The sequence below is a fragment of the Stenella coeruleoalba genome, assembly GCF_951394435.1.
Source record: "Stenella coeruleoalba genome assembly, chromosome: 11".
NCBI classification, from domain to species: Eukaryota; Metazoa; Chordata; class Mammalia; order Artiodactyla; family Delphinidae; genus Stenella; species Stenella coeruleoalba.
Window position 1 is genome coordinate 40,305,116 of NC_137157.1, and position 24,549 is coordinate 40,329,664.

Genomic DNA, 24,549 nt, shown 5'->3' on the forward strand with positions numbered 1-24,549 from the left:
TAAAATAAAGGAAGGCATTTATACCAGTGATAATGTTTGTCACCTTACTGGAGAAAAAAATGGAATGTAAGACTGATTAAACTATAGGAAAATATATCTTGTCTAAAAACTTTATAAAATGATAACTTTAAAAGAACTGTGGATTTTTAGGGGGACTGTTAATCATAGTTTACATGGTTCTGACTTTTCTCTTAGCAGCTGCGTAATTTTAAAGCCACAGTAAAGTTGTATCAATATGTTGATGAATATTTCCTACTTGTGTTAGGTGAAGTCTGTGAAGGTAATAAAATAGGCAAGACTGAATACTAGTTAAGGGAAAATATTTTTAATACATATTGTCTTTAGTTTTGAAATCACATAATCTGAATAGACATGTAAAAAACTGTGGTACTAAACAATAAGATGGAATATCATTATGAAAAATGCCTGCATTGCATTTGTTCATTCAGAATTCAGTGACAGCCCATCAGCCGAATAAAACATACGCTTTACATAGATGTATATGGGGATAGATAGACAGATTAGATAGACAGAAACAGATGACTTTACGTTTGAAATTCAATAGTTAGATGAACTGAAAATGACTCTGAAACTATCATAAATAAGATTTCATATTTCTTTTACTGTATAAAATTGTCCCTTCAGTGTCTGTCATTGTTAATTATGTGCAAAATAGTTTTCCCTTAAAGGAGATGTAGAAAAACAAAAGTAACTGCCAGATTATATAAAAATATTAAATAGCGCAAAGATATAGGACACAATCCCAAGGAAAATAACACCTGAGAGATCTGTGGTTAAAAGACTTATGCACTGAAAGGCAAGAAAACAAAACACACAAAAAACAAAAAAAACTTTTTTTGGTTACACATTCATTCAGCGATATTTTTGAAAACTGGTAGTAATAACTAGCCTTAGTGCCCATTTCCAGATCACCTAAGGGCTGAGATTTGTAAGAAATACATTAAATGCATCCCACCTGGCTTGGCAGCATGAAGGTATGGGTGAGAGGCCAGGGGGCACCTGGCTGACTGTCTGATGTGACCATACATTCCCGGGGGCCTTGGACTGTGGGGCTCCTGTTCTCTTCCTGTTTGTTGGTGGGGTATTGATTCAAAGAAGGCCAGGCAATAGCGCTGGCCAGCATACCCTCTCTCCTTTCTCCAGACATCCTAGTGGACACAGCTCTATAAAGAGGCTTCCCAGGCTTTCTGCAACTCTGCTCAGAGAACTTCGCAAGGGGAAGGAAAGGCTCAGCGTACCTTCTACTGAATGGAGGTCATATTCTGTCAGGCAAATGAGAGGTGAGCTGACTGAATAACTTTCTGACTTACCACTGCCCCTTTTAACAAAGGGGGAGAAAAAGCAGAGAAACAGATGTTTCAAATTTAAATATTAAAACACAGATTATTGTCTGGACTCCATATAAATATAATCATGCTGCCAGGTCCAAACATGTGACACATCAATTACAAAAAGAAAAAAAACCCCAAAAGCCCAAATTAAGGAAAACCAATTAAGTCCTGATAGAATTATTCATATATTGAGTAAAACTGAATAGCTGGATCTTAAAATGATTACTAAATAAACGATAATAATAACAGTTAATGATATTTTCTACAGAACCAAACATTGTAATTTGTCTTTATAAATCATGGCTATTACACTTCTATACAACAATGGTCATTGTGGTGATCCCATTTCACCAAAAAGTAAAAAGTTTACTCGTGGTCTGTATAAAATAATAAATAAAAGGCATATCTTTACCTCCAAACAGGAAATGTACAAGATTAAAAAAAATTTTCACTTACATTGAAGAAACTCGAAAGAAAAACTTTTCAGTCTTATAATTAATTTCATTTCTGTACAAGTATATTAAAATATATGCATATATTACATACATCAACAAATGTTAACTCAGAGGCAATGACGTGAAACACACTCTGAATGAAATTTAAATGCAGTATTTCTTAGAACTGAGAAACCAAGTGTTTTCTCAAGTAAATCCTTTGATGACTTATAATGGTGCACGGAATCTAAAGTGACATTTTAAACTAAGTGCTAAAGAGAATGAGTTCAAGATGGTTTGCGCCTTATAAATAATTCAAATTTCTGAATGTGTAAAGGAGATTATATCCTTAAAGATACAAAGGAACATAAATATACAAGACTCCATCCCTAGTAATTATAATGATACTATTAAATGTTTAAAATAGGACTGACCTTAAAATTATTTTATAAACATTTATACAGGCATCCACTTACACAAGTTCTTAGTTACTGCAATAGTTTTAAAGTAAATTTTGATAAACTGCTTTGTAAAAGAATAGAAGATAATATATATCTTCATTACCTGAATCTTCTGACTTTTATCTTTTGACGGTTTCAGCAATACATTTATCTGATGGTAAAAAGCTGAAACAATCCATATCACCACCGAATAAAAAAAGCACTAAATGGTGAAATAAGATTTAAGTTCCCAAGAAATTAAAAACTAGACATCACTTTAAAAAATTGTGATAGATCTTTAGGTGTTTAATTTTTAAACTTGAAATAATTATAGATTCGCAAGAAGTTTCAAAGAGAGTACAGAGAGGACTCTTGTACCCCTTTATTCAGTTTGCCTCGATGGTTACATTTTATAAAATTATAGTATAATATCAAAACCAGAAATTCATTATTGGTACACATATGAAGATTCACACATGTAAATAACCACCTTTCATCACCACAAAGCTCTTCCTATTGCTACCCTTTATAGTTACACCCACTCTCAGGAGAGAGGTGACCACCTTCCTTAAACCCTGGCAACCACTAAGTTGTTCTTCATTTCTATAATTTTGTCATTTGAGAATGTTGAATAAATGGAATTATACAGTATGCGACCTTTTAAAATTGGTCTTTTTTTCACTAAGCTTAATGCACTTGAGATCCATCCAAGTTGCTGTGTGTATTAATAGTTATTTAATTTTACTGCTGAGTGGCAGTCCATGGTATGGATGTATCTATCGGAGTTTGTTTATCCATGGACCTATTAAGAGACATTTTGGTTGTTTCCAATTTTTGCACTATTAAAAAATAAAGCTGCTATGTACAGGTTTCTGTGTGGGTCTGAGGTGATTTGAGAATATTTCTAAAATGCATTATGAAGTAAAAAAAAAAAAAAGAAGAAGAACATACCAAATAGGATATATATTAAGCTCCCATCCACGCGCAAAATGTACTACTAATGATAACACAGACGTGGACAGGGAAGGCTGGAGATATTTGGATAGTTTTTCCAAGACTAGCACTTTTTAAACAAATTTATCAGTTTGGCACCGATTTTTCTAATTTTATGTTTCTTACTTTTTTTTCTTTATCATCCCCTAGGGAGACATTATAGATTTTTTTTTCCTAATTGTCCCCTTCCTCCATGGCCATTTTAATATCACAGATATGCTGGATACCTGTTTATGTACTCTGTATATATCTGTGCTTTATGCATAAAAAGAGTACTTTAAAAAAAAAAGAGTACTTTTTTTTTTCCCACCATAAGAAACACTATTCATGCTTTGACGATCATATCAATGCCCAGCTGAGAATACATAGTCCATAGTCGTGAAAACACAACAGTGAAAATAGTGTGGCATGCATGACTTGAGAGAAGTGGCAGATAGCCAATGGCTGACATCTTTGTAAAATGTTTGGTACCTTTCCCAACAATGGCATCGAGTTGTCCCCCAGGACTGTCCTCCTATGTTAGAACTTGGCTCCTTCTGTGTGTGTGTGTGTGTGTGTGTGTGTGTGTGTGTATGTGTATAAGCCTTTGCAAATGTGTACTGTATATATGTATTCAGGGGTATACAGAAGAACAATGTTGAAAGGAAACACAAGAAATCAATAACCAAGAATGGGAATGGGAATCTCAGAGGGAAAAACGAATATATATCTTTTATTAAACACTTCCTTTAATTTCAGTTTTTCTTTTTAATACAATATACATGTACATTTGTCACTTGGTGTCTGTGGGAGATTGGTTCCAGGACCCAAATCCGTGGATGCTCAAGTCCCACAGCTGGCCCTCTGCATCTGTGAGTTCCACACCCAGGGGTTCAACCAACCATGGATTGCGTATGGTTGACCCTTAAACAACACGGGTTTGAACTACGCGGGTCCAGTTATATGCAGATATTTAGAAATGTGTGGATCCACTTACATGCAGATTTTTAAAATATCCATGCATAAGTGGACCTGCACAGTTCAAACACGTGTTGTTCAAGGGTCAACCATATTACTTTTTAAATGGAGACAGTATAAACATTATTGGGTAAAAGCCCAAATTCTATTATGTATAGCAGCCGTTTATTAATCCAACAACTGATATGTAAGTCCATGCAAGAGACATTTACAAAATAAAACAAAACTCTGAGTAATTGTTCAAGACATTTATGTCTTTACTATCCAGCGCATAAGGTCTGTCATTGAGCCTTCCTCATTGCAGACAAACACAACCCAGTGTGTTCCGGCTTTTACACTGCAATATGTCCTCTGGGCGCAAATTCAGGGATCTAGACAGGAGTGCTTTATACTACTATACATATAGCCTATAGTATAAAATTTACAGTGGCTTCTGAACTATTTAAGAATTATTCTTAGACAAAAAATATGGGTTAAATAATACTGTTCTCTTCCAGTATTGTCTAAACAGTTCTCTAAAACCGGCTATTATTTTAAGAATCCCCTGACAACATCTATAAAAAATAAATATAGCCAATTCCAAATTCATTTGATTCTCCCAAAGTTAAAAAGATAAAATCAATTCAAAAACAGTGCTAAAATGAATGCATTGTGAGTGAAATGACTTACTTATATACTGTGGAAGGTACTGGATTGGCCAAAAAATTCGTTTGGGTTATTGATGGTACGGAAAAACCCAAACAAACTTTTTGCCAACCCAATATATTGCACAATAACTTTTATTCTTAAAATATCTCTTATTTAGGGCTTCCCTGGTGGCGCAGTGGTTGGGGGTCTGCCTGCCGATGCAGGGAACGCGGGTTCGGGCCCCGGTCCGGGAAGATCCCACATGCCGCGGAGCGGCTGGGCCTGTGAGCCATGGCCGCTGAGCCTGCGCGTCCGGAGCCTGTGCTCCGCAACGGGAGAGGCCACAACAGTGAGAGGCCCGCGTACCGAAAAAAAAAAAAAATCTCTTATTTAAATCATACCCAGTGAGCCCACATTTGCTCACTCTTGCTGTGTTAAGCTTTGCTGAGCAGATGGAAGAACTCCACGAAGAGCAGAGTGGTGAGGCAGGAACAGGCTCAAAGCCACCCGGTGGAAGTGAGCAGACTGATGTTGAGTGAAGGTGTCAGGACATATGGCAAAATAGCGGGAGCTTCCTCACCCCTCACTGCTGCTTCTAACACTGTTGTTCCCTAGGGCCAGGCACAATGCCACATGTTCGCCTTTATTTCTGCTCCTACTCTGAGTATACTCCGGGGCACACTGAAGGATCTTCAGTAAATGTTAATATAACTGATGGTTTTTGCCATCATCATTTTTTGCGATCCTCAGCTGCTTTAACTGCTATAAGGAGGCTACCAAGGTTTTTGAGAGAACTCTAGCTCATTTATAATATAGCTAAGAAACCCAAATTTAGAGAATTAACTGGCTGCTTAACTAATTGTCCAATAAATTGTGCTGAAGGAGACAGGGCACAAGAATTTTTTATACTCCACAGTTAATCACTGTCAACCCCTCATTGTCTTGGAGCTGAAGAAAGTCTTACGTATGTGGGGCTGGGCGTTGGTAACAATGAGAAATAAGAAAAGAAATAAGACTTGTAGCTTTTACTAATGTTTCCAACTTTACATGAAACAAAAAGCCGCTTTAACCACATTGTGATTCTTCATCAATGTGGATTTACGTTTGATTACCCAGCGTGCAGGAAAGTCCCACTATTTAGTGACCTAAAGTCTGTATAATTTTGAACATTTAAAGTTTGTGAGTCTGTTACTAAAATTATCCCATTTACTATATAAACATCTGTTTTAATATATCAAAAAAAATCAAAAGTGACTTACATTTGCTGAAAGTTGAGATGTGAGAGTGGCAACTTTTTCTTGTGATGCAACAAGCTCTCTCCGTAGTTTATGAATTTGCTGAATGTAATTAAAAAAAAATCAAATCAATATGCTAGTAGATTTTAACTTAAAACTAAGAATTCAATCCAAAAAAGCCAATACTATAATTAGCTCATCCTACCCCCAGTAAATATACATATATATATTTTCTGGGTCTTTTTATTTTTCTATCCATTTTTTGGTATGTTTATTTTTATTTCCTGTACTTTGGCAACTTCTCAGAAGCTGTAGAATATCCTGCAGTCACTGAAAGTTGGCTCCAATTCAACATTTAATGATTCCATATTTGAAAATAATTTTATTGGCTGGAGTTTTAATTCCTAACACTTAGAGAAGCCTTCCCAAGTCTTTGTTATAATGTCCTTTATTCAGTGAGTTACTATGAGCTCTGGGCAGAAATGCTGTTATAGATTATCCATAGTTTCAAAGGGGAAAAATCAGTAATACTGTAAAAATGGCTAGATAAACCACCAACATAAATATGCTAAAATGTTTTCCTGTTTGGTTAGGTCCACACTCAAATAAAAGTGAACCAGAAAAAGATGAGAGTATATATATCATACTTAAAATTTTAATTTAAGCACTTTCCACAGTTTAATCTTCATGTTTCATGTTTCCATGAAATATAGACAGTGATTAGTAAGGTTAAGATATTTATAAGCAACTGAGACTAAGTCTACAAGTATACTTCTGGTCTCAAGGGATTTTAGTTACTTAGGTGCCAAACATTCTACTCTGATGATTCTCATTTCTTCAAAAACAAGTCTTCTACTGTTGTAGTTAGACTTTCAAAACACTACCTTAGTTTGAAAGAGCATTCTTGACACAGTTCATTAACTGTCTTTTTTTTCCTACCCATTAAATTTTTGTGGAGAAGAAATGGTGGTAAATACTGAAAAAACTCTAAAGAAGAACTAAACTTTAAACTGGAATTAGAGACAGGGGACATTTACATAATTTTAGTAAATGTGATTCCATTTGGCTCCTGTCCTTTAAAAAAAGAGATACACCCAGACCCAAAGAGCATTTGAGCTGCATTCAAATGATGACGACTGCAAATGGTTCCAGAAAGCAGAGAACATCTATTTTATTCTTAAAACAATACAAATTCAAAGAGGCTTTCTCAAATTAAGAGTCTCTATTACATGATCAGATTTCCTTTAAAATAGAATCTAGGAAACCTTAAAGTAATATAAATCATTAAAAAAGAACCATAACCTACTATGGGGCATAAATAATTAAAGGAGAGGTGGATAACTACTAATACGGCAAACAGATGTGGTATTTCTATGCCTTAGTAGCTATACGTATTGCGGTCGATGGTAGAATTTTGCCATGTCCGTGAGATGTAAATAGTTTAGGTTTTTCAAAACCGTATTTACTCTTTGGTCTAGAAATTATAAAGACAAAACTGATATAATTTATACTTTTTCAATTTTTAAAAATACAGCACAAATTTTACTTTAAAAGGCTAATAAAATAAAACTTCAAAGGGAAGAGTTCCTTTGCAGAGGCTGTTACCAATGCATTTTCTTTGCTCATGGTAAAACCAATCAAATAGTCATTAGCACACCTTGAATAAAGGCCTAATTAAAGTCTCCCTGCTCTCCTTGGCCAGGACAACTCTTATACAAAGGGAAAGAAAAATAATGTTCTCTCCAGGCTGCAATCTGATTTGTACGTGATTGCAATGAAATATTTGTGAAACGTACGTGATTAGAACAATATACTACAGTATACATCAAGTGATTAGAAGCAGCAAAGTCCTGGCACCAAATAATAGATGGGTTGGGATACTGGTAAATTGTGTTGTGGCGGTCTAGTGCCTCAAATTCAATACTTGCCTTAATCCTATGCACTTAGTCTAACAGGCAGTGGGGGAAGAGACTATAATATAATAGACCACACATTCATTCATTCATCCATCCATCAAAGATTTGTAAGTGCTTACTACTAGAGACAACTTATTAGATGTTGAGTTAAGACTCCAAGCTAGAACATGAGAAAAGAGTTTGCTTCTAAAAACTTCATTTCATTTTCTTTTAAGAGGAAATATCCAAGACCATTTATCACTAGCTGGGTCACTTCTATTAGCAGTGTTGGAGAGTTATGGGTTGTATCATAGAGCCCTCTAGTGGTCGAAATACTCATTTCATCATAAATGTAAACGAAAACAGTCAAATGTAAAAATGCTACAAGGTTTTTACCTCTGAATGAGCCTTTTCTTCAGCCTGTAAAAGAAAAAAAGGAAAAAGAATTTAACTATAAATAATTAGTGTCAATTCATTCTACAAGTATAAAAGAATAAAATAATTATACTGTGTATTTAAAATGTTATTTTGGTCTAACATAAGAACATGGTAAAATATATATTATTAAATTAAAACAGTAAAAACAGGAACCTGTAGGACTGCAAATGAATATTTCGTTATATATAAACCTAACGGTATTTTAAAAATATCAGTTATTTGATTTATGGATATGTACTATGTCTTGAAAGCAAAGGATAGAATTAAAAAATGGTGTTACCCTAAGATCCAGACCATAAACAACAAAAAGGTATAAAATTAAACTTTAAAAAATATGAGTGCAGAAAAAAATAATAGAGTAGATCTTTTTTTCATACAGATTTTAGGAAATTTATACTCTATGAAATTACAGAGATTTTTAGCCAAGACCTAGGAGTCGGAGTTTTATTCTGTGATATATAGATAATAAAGAATGCCAAATAAGACTAGAGGAAAAATATTGACCTATACTGACAACCACAGAAAATCTGCTGATTAGTTTCTATTTTATTTGCTTTTCTTAATGATCATTAAATAAGTTTATTGGGCTCCAAGTCAGCAAAACATTAAAACCCCCAGTGGTAAGGCAGTGATAAAAGTGGCTGACAAACATCGGCTCCACAGATAATGGAAATGAGCACTGCTGTAGGACCTTGAGGGGTGTTTTGGCCTCAGCTGTAGAAAACTCCTAGCTCTGTTTTTCTTCTTCACGTTGGGCTGCAAAATGCCAGAAAATGAATTATGTGCGCCATTGTATTTGGGAAGCTCCCTCATTCTGGAAAAAGCTGGAGAATGCATAATATTGCTGAGCATTACAAGTCTGTTCATTGCCTTGAGCAGATCCAAAGCTGAAAAACAATCTCCTATCTCCTATCTCTCCTTTTGAGACATTTCCTGATTAACTGACACAGAAGTACCTAAACCATTTTTTATCTCTTCTTTTCCTCCAGAAAACATAAACTAAAACAAAGTAAAATAACCCTCAGGATATTTTTTATGCATAAGCATCTCTTTTAAACTGGATTTTTTTCTATCTTATATTTTTATTCTTAAAAAATATGTAGTTATTAATATAGTGGTTAAATGAAGAGTGGTTAACTAGTAGAATCCTAATAGCCTTTATAAGAAAACTGTTTTAAAAACAAATTCTGACATAAGGCTTTAATGTTTTATATCTCAACTTTTTAAAGTGAAGATTCAATATTTTTAAGTTATAATAATTTCAATGTTTCATATAAAGTTTGATTTTTGAATCAGACAGAATGAAGGAATTTTAACATAAAAATTTCATGGATCAAAAGCTGGAGGTTTTTTGCCTTGAGACATACGGTACGATTAACTTTGACTATTTGGTTTCCCTGGTATTTTGCATATTTACTGCCAGTTTATTCTGTCCAAATCCTGCTTCTAGGCTTGCTAGGATTATACAGAACTGATACTCAGTAAGTAACTTGCATATTGAAAAGAGCATTGTATGCTATTTAAAAAAAATAGTCAAGAAAGACAGTCATCACATTTTTTCATTAAAAAAGCCCTGAATAAGTTAGTTACATGCATAACCATCACATATTAATTCTATATATACTGTACAGAATGACTTTCTCTTTGCTAACTTTTCAGAACTAACTTTTTCTTTAATCTTTGCCTTCTTTCATATCCTGTGGTTAGCAATACTGGGTAGGTGTTACCATAAAGTTGAAGCAATGAGCCAGAATATTAATATTTCTTTCAGTGGGTTAGGCATGGATTGATGACATTATGATGGAATATGATTACTTGCCATTTTTAAATGATGGTTTTGAAGCTGGCCCAATGTCCTCAAGGGTGGTAAACAATATAAAACACCTTGCCTAAATAAAAATATATTAGATGATTCTTTATTCTGTAAGCCATTACTTGGCCATTCATTCATCCTTTCAAACTTACTAATCAAAAAATGTTTACTTTAGTATTAGCTATGTGTTAGGAAATATGCTGAAGGGCTCCACAATAAACTAACATAGCCCTCGCTCGCTCTTATTAAATCAATACAAATTAGATTCCAAGTACAAAACGGGTTCAATACAATTTTTAATATACAGCCACTCAGAAAACATCTATTGCAAGGATCAAAATTTTAAATGTTTAACAGGACTAGACATACAAAGAATAAAAAGAGCCCTGGGTATTAAAACAAAATCACACAGCCTTCCTAGGTTAGCTGTTTTCCCCACTTTTCATACAGGTATGGATACTGAGGAGTATTTCTTTCCTGCAATAAACGCAACAGCACAATAATAACTAACAGTGCAAACTCAGCTTCAGTGTCAGGAAGAGAATTGGTGGAGGCTGGGTCTTGCCTGAATTCACATGCCAACATCGAAAAGGGGCGATGCTGTAAACCTGGAGGAATTTCATTTCCGTGTTGCTAGATATTCCGATTACTTTCAAAAGGAACTGAGAAATTTGAATTTTTAGGTAAAACTCCATATTTTTTCAGTGTTGGCTTAGATTTAAGAACAAACACACAAACTCAAAGTTTGCCAAAGGTAACAGCTTGGCAGGTCAGATTGGCTCTGTGATTTCCAACCAGTGTGTAATCTCCCTGGATCTTTCTGCTCAAAAATTCTGTAAGATGATTTACTCAGCTTTATAACAAGGTACTTTGGAAAATTTTACCAAATTATAATTGGTAGAGACTTCAAGAGTTATATGTGAAGAAACAATCCTTTCAATTGGATTTATTATATTGTAATTTGACAGGTAAATGTTCTTTACAACAAGTCATCTTTGTTAGTTTTTTTTTTTATTTTTATTTTTTTGCGGTACGCAAGCCTCTCACTGTTGTGGCCTCTCCCGTCGCAGAACACAGGCTCTGGACGCGCAGGCTCAGCGGCCATGGCTCACGGGCCCAGCCGCTCCGCGGCATGTGGGATCTTCCCGGACCGGGGCACGAACCCGTGTGCCCTGCATCGGCAGGCGGACTCCCAACCACTGCGCCACCAGGGAAGCCCTAGTTTAATATTTTTAATCAAAACATATACTTCTATTAGTTGCATAAATGATGGTGTTAAAGACTGTTTATATTCATGGTTAGGAAGAGCAGTATATTGCCTCATAATAGCAAATAGTGTCTAGTAGTCTTTTAAAAAAATAATAATCTTTTTCCTTTCTTTTTTTTTTCCACACCGCGTGGCTTGCGGGATTTTAGTTCCCCAACCAGGGACTGAACCCAGGCCTCTGGCGGTGGAAGTGCGGAGTCCTGACCACTGGACCGCCGGCAAGTTCCCTAATTATTTTATGAAGTGATATCATGCACAACTGTGTTACTTGCACATGGCATAACTTCAAAAGGTGCAAATCACAAAGACTATGATATAAATGGTGCTCCCATGCAGTTTATAGTTTTCTGTAATTTATGGTATGTAATGAACCTTATCTTCTCTAACTATTGCAGAAATCCCTTGGGACAGATGGGCTCGATCTGGCTGCTGTTTGCCAACTTTACATTGCAGGTACAGTCCAAAGAAATTTAGCAACTTGCCTGATGTCACACAATAACTCCTGATAGAGTCAGGCAAAAATGTAAATCAACTGATCCTTCATCCTGAGTCCTTAAGGAGGCATGAAGAAAAATGATAAATTGACTTTTCACTTCATAGTTTGAAAAGCACTTTCACAGATATCTTTTCATTGCCAATTAACTATCAGTGCATGATAATGGGGGACTGGAGACAGAAATGACTCCTCTATCACCTGTGATTTTTCTCTTTATTACTCCTCCACATATGCATTTATTTTAATTGTCTTACTACAGGCTGTCAGTTCAATTATATAATTTCCATCATTTCCAATAGAACTATTTAAATTTCTTAATTTCCTAATAATATCACCTTCTCATGTGATTTGATCACCTAATCCATTCTTTTCACACTTAACATGAGGGCCTATTTCATCACATAAATATGTGTGTATAGTTTCTTTATTTTCATCTCTGTGTCTATTTCATATTGTACTCTTAATACTTCTCATTTATACTTTCTAATTTATCCTTATTATTTTGACATCTGCTCCTATAAATCTATAATCTTTTCAATGTACCTCCTTTGTTCCCTGTAAACCTGTAATATCTAGTATAGCAGCCACAAGGCACGTGTCTATATAAATTCAAATTACTTAACATAAAAGATGCACTTCCTTTGTCATACCACACACAATTCAAATACTCAATAGTCACATGTGACTAGTGGTTACTGTATAATCTAGTACAGGTATAGAATAATTTTATTATCACAGAAAGGTCTGTTAGACTCTTGTATACTAATTAGCCATCTGTTTTTCCTCAACCCATGCTCTTTTTCTTCTTGAGTTTTTCTCAGGCTTCATGAAGGTAGTGTCTTATCCAAATATTGTTTTCTATATATTTAAAATATGACTATAATGATGCTGCATCTTTTAATGTTATATAGAGACTTCAATTGCAAGGGTTTAAGTCAGAATATATCTCCCGTCAAGCAGTGGCATTGGCCCAATGGGAGGAACACGACATATTTCTTTGTGTTTTTTCCGATACATTTTTACATTTCTCACTTCTTTATCTGTTTGCCTAAAACAGCAGATTTATCTAAATGCTAACAGTGATTTCATTATTCATAGAATCGATTGGCAATGTTAATCAATAAAAGGAGAAATGATAAGAAAAATATTGTCTCTGCCAATGATAGTCTGATCCTGAGTAACACTTTAAAGCAATAAATATAAAAAGAGGGCCACAACATTTGAACTTAATGAAAACGAATGAAAAAATTAGTATTGCCCTTAATGCTTAATTATTCAGTGACAGCTGAGGCTTTGAACTTTTCATGAACTTTTCGATACAGGATTAGGGATTATTCATAGTGCTCAAGACTCAGTGAGATTCATAAACTAAAATATACCCCGCTCTAACCTAGGATGAAGGAAACTTTTCGTAAAACGTAACTGCCTGTAGACTTTTTGAAAATGATGAAATTTTAATAAGTGGACAGAAAACTCATCTTGGCAAAAACAAAATATAATTTCACACATTGGGAAAATACGCTGATACACTGGCATTTCTCTCTTAAGAAATGAAGTTTTTAAAATCACACTCTTTCAGAAGATACAGTTTAAAAAGTCACCAAGCCTTTTACGCTTTTACCCTTTGGTGTGATCTTCTCAAAAAATGAACTTATGAAAGAAAATGGAGAAGATACCATAGAACAATTACCAGTCATGGCTCAGGGAACTGAACAAGGAAAAGTGGTCAGTATTATAAGATTATGGTGGATCATGATACATGGTTTCCGGGATTCCGAGTCACAGCCCATCGGGTTTTATGAGATTCAGTTTTCTATCCACTCATTGATTACAATGAGTACATAAAAGTCAAGTGGAAGCACATACAAACGAGCCATAGAAGGGCTGGGAGAGCACCCACCACCTTATCAGTATGCAGGAGCTTAGAGTACACCCTTATTTAATTGCGCGGCTTTTGTGTAAATGCCAACCTATTTAACCATTTGTGTGCTTGGCAAAGGCAAAAGCGTTTTCTTAACAGTCAACACTTACCGTAGAGTAAAGAGAAGAAGTGCTGGAGACCAGTGATAATGAAGAGCCATGAACTGAAGAAAGCAAAAAAGAACAAGAGGTGAAGTAATGAAGTCTGCTCAGAACCACCAGACCTTTACTGAAAAGTGAAGAATAGGTGATTAAGGAAATAAAAATAACATAAGAATCTGAGAACAAGTCTGCTGTCATTTTTTAGAGATCGAAAATGTTGAGCCATGGAAAGGTCCCTAAAGTACCTCCTCCACCACATTACAGAGAAGAACTGACAAGTGCAAGCCCTTCTAGCATGCTTTGCACGTATTGAAAACTGGAGTAAACTCCCACATAATAAATAATCCGAAAATCATGGACACCTAAAGTTGCCATGAAAGTTTAAACTTTAAAAAAACTTTATGTATTTTATTTAATTTCATTTTTATACAACAAAGATCCATTTTCAATTTTTTTCTCCATAAACTTTCAGGGAAACAAGCTCTTCCAACATTATCTGTGATGAGCTGACTATACCCATTCTAATGGAGAAGTATGGTTTCCTTCATAATTTTAGTAACAGAAAGTACTTCTTATTTCAAGGTGATGTCTCATTGAAATTAAGGATGGAAATTGCATACTGTCTTTTAGGTAGGTGCATCAAAATACCAATCTTAAACAATTAACAGAATGATTTATATTTCTGCAAGTTCAATGTACAATATTAAGCCCAAAAGGTGGATAAAATTGTGCTTAATTATATTTGTAGAAAAGTTCTTCTTCTTTTCATTGTGGGATAATATAAGGTTATTTCTGCTTATTCATTAGTCAAATGCACACAATGTGACAGGCCCTTGCTAGATGCTGGGACTGTAAAATTGAATGCCACAATCCTAGGAGCCCAAAAATAAGTAGAAAGATATGTAACTAAAAAGATAATCACCACAGGGTCATATAAATACTATTAAGAGCAATGTTCTGGGTACTACAAAAGCACCTGGGGGTGGTCACACCTGTTCTGGAGAGGACCAGGAAAACTGTGTAGGACAGAGGCAGTTGGGATGAAAATAAAGGGATGAATTTGAGAGACACCAGGAAGAACCTTTTTAAAACTGATGTGGGTCAAAAGCGGAATAAAGGACGACTCCCAGAGTCCTAGCTTGAGCAAATCACTCTGTGAGGTGTGAAAAATGCTAGTCATCTTTAAACAAAAGCACGTTCTTTCAACTTCTAATAACACTGGTGTGAACTTAGACTGTTAGCATGGTGCACCAGTAGGAAGGTGGACGATGAATCAGGAGATCCCATTTTTAGCCTTTTTCTGCTGCTTAGGTCTATAACCTTAAAGTTTGTGGCTCAGTTTCCTCATCTTTCACCGTGAGCACCGGGCAGGGAATCAATAAAGTCCCTTACAATTCCTGTCCAACAAGTCCTTGATTTTAGAGCATAATTTAAGAATTATAATAATTCAGTATTCAATGTATAGACATCAAAAAGCCATCTCACCCACTGGGGCTGGCTTTCAACAGTTCAGATTATTTAATTCTCATACATGGAAGGCCAGAATTTCCCAGCATATAAAGAGCATTTGCGCTGTCAATGAGGCACCCTAGAAAGCCATCAGTATGCTTAGCAAATCATTTTTCCAGTATATAAGAGGCCTGTCTGTGAAGAGAGTGATAGAACCATTTCAGAAAGGTGATGACTTTACATTTCAGATTAATTACATTTTGTCTACACTTGAAGCAATCAGCAGACCCTCAGGGTAGAATTCACTACCTGTCATGGTGAATTCAGTGGTTTGGTTAATATCCCAAAAGGCAGTGGCAACTATGGTCAACTGATTTAGTACCAACGTATTAAATAAATGTACAGTGGTGACCTGAAGACCAGGAGTCAATTTTCACAGCTACCTCAATTACAGTCAGAAGATACTTTAAATAGGAAGGTAGGAAGGGGAAAGAGAAGGGAACAGAACTATTCTTGACTCTGTTTTCATCCTTAGAAATTACGCATACAGAAATCAGGACTAATAAAGTTACAAAACTAGCTCATGTTCATACCACAGATAAATGGATGACCAGAGGTTTAAACCCTTGGTATGCTTCAAGATCTAGAGTCCCTTTTTTATACAGACTTACTAAGGACTAGGAGAGTAGAGCTGATTACACGTCTGATTTTATTCTAATCTATTTGAACTTCTGTGTTTACCTTTATTTTATCCTTAGCTGATATGCTTTATAATATGTGTGTCACAATTTTCCTGTGTGGGTACTTAAAAATCATTCATTAAATCAAAGAAGAAAATCTCTCAAATGTTATCATCAAGTTTGACATTTGAGGTTATACAGTTTAGAAAATTACACACATTTGAAAATCAATTAAGCCTCCTGAGTTTTTCAAAGAGTTTTTGTTACAAAGTATTCATGTAGAACTTTACAACTACAAAGACATTTATTAGGTCCGGTGAGAATCTTAATGTAATGGATAAGGAAATGTAACTTATAAAGCAAAAAGCAGGCACAATATGAATTCTAAAATAATATGATAATAAAAACTAACACCAGGGGGAGTTTCTGAGAATAAAAGTCGGCAGCGTGTGGTTGTTTCATAAGAGAATTTTTTCTGGTTTATGTATCTTTTATGGTTTTTAAACTGAGGTGTCAAACAAAACAGTCACTTGGATATTTGGCACACCAGGGTAAATAGTCTCTAAAATTACACAGATTTCTGTATGAGAACACCAGACTTACTCTGAACTGCTCTATAGCCAAGTATTAATCGAAACAATTTCTGGCATATTTTCAAATACAGAAAGAAACAGAAGCTAATGCAGACTAAAATTTCTTCAAGCTTCAGGGCTCCCAAGTGAGAGTTATACATATTTACTTTGTTGAGGGAATCTTTGTCATGTGAGTGATGTGATAGTTTTCACGTCTGAGTTAACTAAAGTAACTTCATCTTTATTTCCCCCCATGCCTACCTTCTTCCATGCTGTCCCTGAATGAGCCTGAATGGCTGATGGCCCGTGGCCTCTCCTCCAGAGATGTGGCACTCCCACAAAGCTGGGAGTCGTCGTAGAGATCGAAGGATGAGTCTTGGGCTGGGATGCTGTTGGAGCGCATCATGCTGGGCCCAGGGAGGTTAAATTGAGACAGATTTGTTGGGCTCACTGAAAAACAAAGCACACACAGCCTATTATTCTGGGATGTCTGCCTCTGAAATTTTCAATAGCAGTTACAGTGGAGTCCTCTTTTTTTCTAGCACTTTCATGGCAAGCAGTATGTCAATTTTTAAAGCAGTATTAAACAAAACCATTGAGTCACCTCTACTGTTTTTTGCTAGAAATAACATGGTATTTCCTGCTGCCCATTATGAAGAAAAGATTGTGTTCCTAGAAGCTGCACATTTCTTTTTAGAGAAAAATAGATCACTTTAATGGGGAAAGCAAAAATAGAAAAGAATATAAAATACAAGAAATTTAAATTTCCCAGGAAGAAACGTTTGAAGCTTCCAACCAAAGACTTTCAGTCATTTTGAGTTCTAAATTTTTGTCAGTTCATAATCAGTACCATCATTATTATCAAAGTTAGGTTATGATAGAGGCAAATAAAAATGAAATACAATCTAATGTATGTGGTATCCATAGCTCACCTGAGGTTTATCACATAAAGCTACTTTCTACTGTGCCTAAGATGAGAATGTCACAGTGAGACTGTCAAAAGTCACAAACTTGTTTTTCGAAAGCAGTACCTTAAGTCTGTAATTTGGAATATGAATTTATTTACCTAGTGCTTATTGCCAAATAGTTCTAATGACACTCAACTTTTTAGGCCAGCTGATAATCATCAATTTAAAGAAAGATGTGGTGGACTGAACATGCTATTTTTTTCTGTGACACAGAGACTACATTTCTTAATGTAATTACTGGATCTCAGAACAAACTAAAATAGGAGGAGTACATACTATGAGATAACTTAAGGAGATTACCTCCTATTTGCCAGGCACTATGCTGGATATTTTACAGGTATTAATGAATCAATACACAGAACAACTCTGATACAGCTAGCTATGAATTACAGTAAAAAAAAAACCAGAAAAGAAATAAAAAGCCTAAGAACTGTACCTATGTGTGCATATGTGACACATAATAAAGAAAGAAAGAAACGGGGGATTTGCAAAGTCCCCAATCCATTGGAAGGAGGGAAGAAAGGATGGAAAGAAGGAAAGAAAGAAGAAAAGAAGAGAGAGCGAGAGAGTAAGAGAGAGAGATCTTTCAGGCACATTCCTTCAGTCAGCAGTGACAATCAATCTGACTGCTGAGGACAGCCAAAAGATACTCCAAAGGATGTTCTAGACTTGAATGTTTATGTTTAAGGTATCTGGATTGGGGTAAATCAGACTCTTCTAGGTCCACAGTATGAATTGACCCTTTGCTAAATAAATGAAGTATTCAACGCAAAGAAGTACATCATTTTCATATATGTATATAGAGGTTAGAAAGACATCTCATTCATTGTTTGGCTTTGCATAATTCTTACAGAATGGTTGCAGAGATATCCAAGTAAGTATCCTTCTATAATTTTAAAACATAACACTTAGCTCATTCAAAGTGAAATAGTAATGAGGATTAGGGTAGATTTTAAAAGGAATAGTTTGTATTTATAAGCACTTCTGATAGCTTCTCCATTGGAACTATATTCATTTTATTTAAGAATGTTCAATTAAGTTAAAATCTATGACGGGTTTGCTTTTTTGTTATTGTGGTTGAATAGAGAGATAAATATGGCAAGATCCCTGGCTTCAAGAGTGACCTCTAGGGGAGGTGTCTGAAAGGTAGAGAAATTAATAACATAGAACAGACTGAGAAAAGTTATGCAATAGAAGACAAAAGTATGACAGACAGAGAATTTTTGTAATGGGACACAAATTAGTACAGGGCTTCTAGTGGTGGCTTTGCTTTCCATTTGCTTTAGGCAAATACCTCCATTTCTACCCTTCAGTTTCTTCATGAATTAAAAAATAAAAATGGCAGAATAAATGGCCTCTAAGACCCATTCAAAGCCAGGAGAAGACATGTAAACATTTCTAATAGGACAGATATAGGTGTGACTATGTATTAGGGAAAAGAGGACTACTGACTTTGTCTTAAGCTATATATCATACCAAAGCCACTGTTTTTATTAAATTATATGTTTATTTGTAATGATTTGAGGAGAATAGGAACTGACAGAAATATGGAGTGGGTTTTTAAATACCTCCAAGTTGCCCCCTGACTTTGCTGCCACATCTAGACACATCAGTTAGTGAGTTTATGATGTTGTTTTAATAAGAGTTGTCATATGTAACTTAATTTTAATTTATTTTGTGGAATTTGGGAATATAACAGGGAACTAGGTGGAGATTCAAGAAATGTTTATTTGATCATTTAAAGAACTTCAAAAGTGTGATATATCTAGATTTAGGTAGTTTCTGTCATTGGTGGGTTTAGAGGAGAAGCTAGAGCTGTCGTTAGGATTTACATAATAGATGCACGATTGAACCAGATGTAGGTCTCTTCCAGCTCTGAGATTCTATTCTTCCATAAGTATAGAAGAAAGGGCTTAATTCTGAATGGCTTGAAGGGTGAATACAGAGAGTGGAGTAGAAGGACATTCGAGGTAGAGGGACCTTTGGGAGTAAAGCAAAGAAACTTCCTATACAAAGGTGTTTAAACATCACTCTGTATGCAGAAGGGTCCATCAAATATACAGAATTTGAAAGTGACAGGTTGATAATAATGCTTCTACATGGTAACCCTTGAGGCAAAGGTGAAAAATGAATCTGAGCAATTATCATCACTCGTGGGACTATGACAATGAGCCTCACTAGGTTATGGGATGCCTCACAAGGGCTGTGACCAATAGTAAATGAAACTGCACCCAATAATGTATTATTTTTTATATAAATATATTCTGTTCTGCTTTCTTGGGTCGGAATGGTTTCTAACATAGCTATCATGCCAGAAACTATATACAAATCAGAGTTTACTTTGGCAGTAGCTCACAGTAGTCTACTAATAATGACATAATAGTAGTGATCTTAAATTTTAAATGTTTGTTATATATATGTGATTTTTACAGTAATATTTCTAAAAATTTTATGTATTAACATATTTTTAATGGGTAAGGATAAAAAAAACATGGATACTGCAACTCTTGAATGTTAGTAATAATCACTTATCTTACTGATCATTCAGAAAAAATAATGATCAAATTGAAAACAAGTGATGACCAAAGTAAAACGTAGGACAATGCTATCCGTATTCAAATTAAAGAGCTATATTTGATATATTTTTAAAATTTAATAATAAAGTAACTCTTATTTATGACTGCATTTTAATAGTATCTACTTTCTTGCCTAATAATTATAAGTTCCAGTGATCTGGAAATACAACCCAAATTCTCTAAAAGTAATTTTCATGATTTTAAAATTAGTCATCATTTTCTCTTGTAAAAAAACACAACAGAAGCCTGATTTGAATCCACATATGCTTATAAAATATGGCTAGGCACATGAGAGTGTGTTGACATGTATGGGAAGATCTTTCTTCATAAGTCCCACTGGGTGAAAATGTTGAGAGATTTGAGTAGAGGCAGTAAAATCAATTTGAAATCTACTGCAATTGTCTCTGACAGTGTAAGACATCTCTTTCCAATAAACATGATGATGTAGCAGAGTCCACCAAGTCTGATAATCTCCTGTGTCTTTGCACACATTAGTCATGCCTCACAATATAACCTAGGTATTATGAACCCATTCAACAGATGAGAAAGTTGAGGCTAAATGACTTGCTAAGATCAGACATAGTAAGTAGTGAGTTTTTTTTCTTCTCAAAGAAAGATGGACTAGATAGAGTCAGAATAACAACAATGGGAAAACAATGGAGTGGGGATTCAAATACTCAAATTAATGTCAAGTAATGAAAAGACTGACAGGAGACATGAGATACCCAGCAAACTTAGCAAACTAGGTGACATGGGTTTGATTCCAATGTTGTATAAAATTAGATTTTGCTTCATATACCTATGACTCTATAAAAACATTTTTATTTCATTTTTTGAAGTCAAAGTTTTAAGCTTCCTGCTGTGTTTTACAACTACAACTCAAAGTAAAAGTTATACCATTCTTTGCCATTATGAGGCAAAGAAGTCTCATCATTGTGCAGGTTTAGCAACAAAAACTTGGTGTTTGATAGACATTCATTAGTGCATGTGGAACCATGACCAAAATAATTGTGTTTTTCATTGCCAAAAGCTCTATTCTGTATAGCAGGAATAGTTACAATAGAAGAGAAATAGCTTTGACTATCCCTACAGGGCGGAAAGTTGAAAAGCCCAAATTATTAAAGAATTTGGACAATCTGTTGGTCTATCATTACAAAAAAACTTCTCAAGTGAAAAGAGAAAAAAAATGACACTATTTTATATGTGACTTTATAGAAAAGAAATCTATTTTTAAAAGCATTGGATCTATTAAATGATAACGGTCATGTTTAGACTTTATTTCGTCACTTTCCCTGTGTTTTCTATGACATTTACACAAATGATTTTATATTTCATACAAATTATGCTAAACACAAAGTAATCCAATGGCTTAAATAGTCATTTCTTTTCAGTGCATTTATCCAAAAATGTTCACAGGGTATTATCTTAATAGGAATTCTCATATGCATTTTAAGGAGAGTTTTAACTTTAAAATGATCAAAGAAGTGATCGTGGAGTCATGGAATCACATATTTTTCTTCTTCCTAATTATTTCTATTTTCTACAAAAAGATAATTCATTTTCTTATAAGGATTAAAAAAAATTAAACAGAAAATAAGGAGGTGTTTTACTGGTTTTTAAGAGGACTCTGAGAAAACCCCTAGACTTAAAGTCAGGTGTTCTGGCATCAATTACTGCCTCTGGCTCTTACAAGGGGTGAGCCTTTTTTTTTTTTTAAGTCAAATAATCTCTTTTTGCCTCTGGATCTTAGACTATAAAATAACAACAGTATTACCTATGCCAACTTGTTGTCATGAGCAATAAACTGCATAATGTTTGGAAATTATTTTGTGGACAGTAAGCATACAAATAAAAGGTACTGTGAAGGTGTCTTTAACTCCTCTTTAAATGAACCATTCTTATGGAGAGATGCCAGGGCTCCTGGGAGAGTATGTGGTGAAAGGAACAAGATGAAACTGATGTTTTAGAATATTTTACCCAAGTTGGAAAAGTGGTATTTTCCCGTTGCAGAAGATGACATGGCAGAAGGGGAGACCAGGGGCGACTGATTGCCAGTGTCCTGCAGCCCTCCAGTAGAATGGGAGCGTAACCACTCTTTGCCCTCTTCTTGGTTGGCCTGCCGAGATGACGGAGTATATCTGCAAAACAGCACAGCTAAGACACTTCAGCACATCTGCAAGGGCAAGGCAATATTGAGACGAGAAAACAATTGAGAGGAGCTTACTAGTCAGACTGAGCAACATTCTCAAACAGATTGAATCTAATTATAATTGCTTAGTTCTTCCAGATGATTTGACACCATCTGTTTGAATCTCACAGGAAAAAAAATAAAGGATTTTGAAAAGAAAATTATGCTTCTGTGAGATATGTAGTTGAAAATCATAAGCAGTGAGCAGACAGCCAGGTTAACTGAGAAGGGCTCAAAAGCACAGTGTTTAGAAGGATATGAAGAGGGTGAAAAACAGACTAAATATGGTGGACAGTAGTAGGCCAGAAGCCAAGGGAATTGCAGTGATGCTCACAGGAAGACATAGGAAATAGAACACAAATTGACAGATCATTTAAAAAAAAAAAAGGAAAAACACTTTTTTGGTTAAAATGCCACTTGACACCATGTCTGGATCTATTTTTAAAAAATGGAGAGAGAAATGGGCTTCCTTTATTGGAAAATAAATTTCTGGAATGAAATCTTAGAATGGAATAATTGCAAGCTGTTTGCTCTTGTTAAGAAAGTGGAGAGGAGGAGGATAACAGAGAAAGACCTATTTGGCCAGAATTCACTTTTACCAGAGTAAGTCAATTCTTAGTACCAAAGAGCAGTTGACTTATGTTCATATAGTGTTATATCTCTATTCATAGTTCCTTCCATATCTTCTCATCAGATAAAAGTGTACAGTAAAGGATGGCCATGCATTAAATTTTCATTTTATTTTTTATGAGGAACTGAATGATTATTTTGATATTATGATGTAATACTAGACTAATTCATGTCTATATTGATCTGATAGATACCAGCACTCCTGAAAAATAGAAAATAAAGTTCTTCTGAGTTTTTACCAAAAGGATTCTTTAAAAATTATACTTTAATTACAGTATTTGTCATCTGACGATGAAAATATGTTTTCTTTGATTCAAATTAGAGCATCCTTCAACTTTTCAACATTCACTGGCCACATCTGTAGACTATATGGGGCGAGGTTTTGCAAGCATATGCCTCCAAGATGCGAATGTTAGGAAAATTAAAATTTTGTTTTAATTTTCAGAAGTGAGTTCTGAATTCAACTAAAAGTTGCTGCCCCCCAAATAATGGCTTTTACATTAGATTTAATTTACTGAGTTTTGGCCTCTAACAAAATCTCTACCTGAGGGCCATCTCACCAACTCCTCAGGCCAGAGAAAACATCAGGATTAAAAGTGATTTCATCCTCAATGTCAGGTGCTTCTTCGCAAACAAAAAAAGAAAGAGGTAAGGAGACAGTACAAAAAGTTTACGTAACAACAGAGAAAGGCAGCAATTGTGCTGAGAGAAATATATACCTTAGTCCCTTTTTGGGTAGTGTATTTCTGTCAAGCTGCATGCTGTTAAAACAAAGAAAACCCCTAAGGACATAATGTAAACAAAACTTCGAAATTACACATCCAACATAAATGGTTCTGTTTGAATTACACAAAATAAGTCTTGTAACACATATTTAATGCTTAACTCATTGGAAAAGGCCAACCAAAGGAGACCAGATGTCCATTGTTGTGACACCTTCGATGATAATTTAGTGACAGGACTATGAGAAGATAGATTATATGTTAACATAATTCTTCTCTAGATTCTATTTACCTAGTCCTGTGGTAGTTTTTCCTTCCCCATGCAAAGAACTAGGCTTCTGCTATGATTTCACATGCAGGAGAATCATAGAGGAGGAAATAAGAAAGATCTTCTCTGCCTAAGTTAAAGTGACAACTTCCAATGGACAGAGAAGATATAAAACACCTTTTAATACTTATTTTTTGTATTTAAATGATCTTTAATAAAAATAAAGGCAGATGTAATCCCACTTACACATAAGAGAGGAAAATTAATACATAGTATCTGCTTGAAATGTAATGTTTCTGGCATCATTTAAATATTTTAAGGAAATTAAATGATGCCACCTTTTAGAAATTATAAATTAGATGTTTAAAAGGCTATAAGTTTTCAGTTTCTATTTTTAAAAATTCCCATTTGGTCTTAGAAGGGGAAGAAAGAATGTGTCTGGAGAAAATGAGAAGTGGCCTTCCTAAAAATAAAGGAAGAGGGTGTCAACAACTAGGTGGGATAAGTCTAGGAATTTCTGTTATAAT

At 34.9% G+C, this 24,549-nt stretch overlaps 1 protein-coding gene across 22 annotated transcripts in view; it reads right to left on the reverse strand.

Annotated features, from left to right (window-relative positions):
- The window catches only part of NAV3 (neuron navigator 3), a 1,262,224-nt gene that overhangs the window by 59,716 nt on the left and 1,177,959 nt on the right, over positions 1 to 24,549 (reverse strand). For 21 of the 22 annotated variants that reach the window (XR_013830383.1, XM_079936021.1, XM_079936019.1 and 18 more), the window contains 6 exons: positions 23,752 to 23,793; positions 22,192 to 22,352; positions 16,932 to 17,120; positions 13,979 to 14,031; positions 8,330 to 8,353; positions 6,063 to 6,140 (listed from right to left, as the gene is read on the reverse strand). Coding sequence is in view for 21 of the 22 variants with exons in the window: in XM_079936021.1 (XP_079792147.1) it covers positions 6,063 to 6,140; positions 8,330 to 8,353; positions 13,979 to 14,031; positions 16,932 to 17,120; positions 22,192 to 22,352; positions 23,752 to 23,793 (547 nt within the window). In the remaining variant the exon portion in view is untranslated. The remainder of the gene's footprint in view (positions 1 to 6,062; positions 6,141 to 8,329; positions 8,354 to 13,978; positions 14,032 to 16,931; positions 17,121 to 22,191; positions 22,353 to 23,751; positions 23,794 to 24,549) is intronic. The other variant, XM_079936011.1, reaches the window with a different exon arrangement.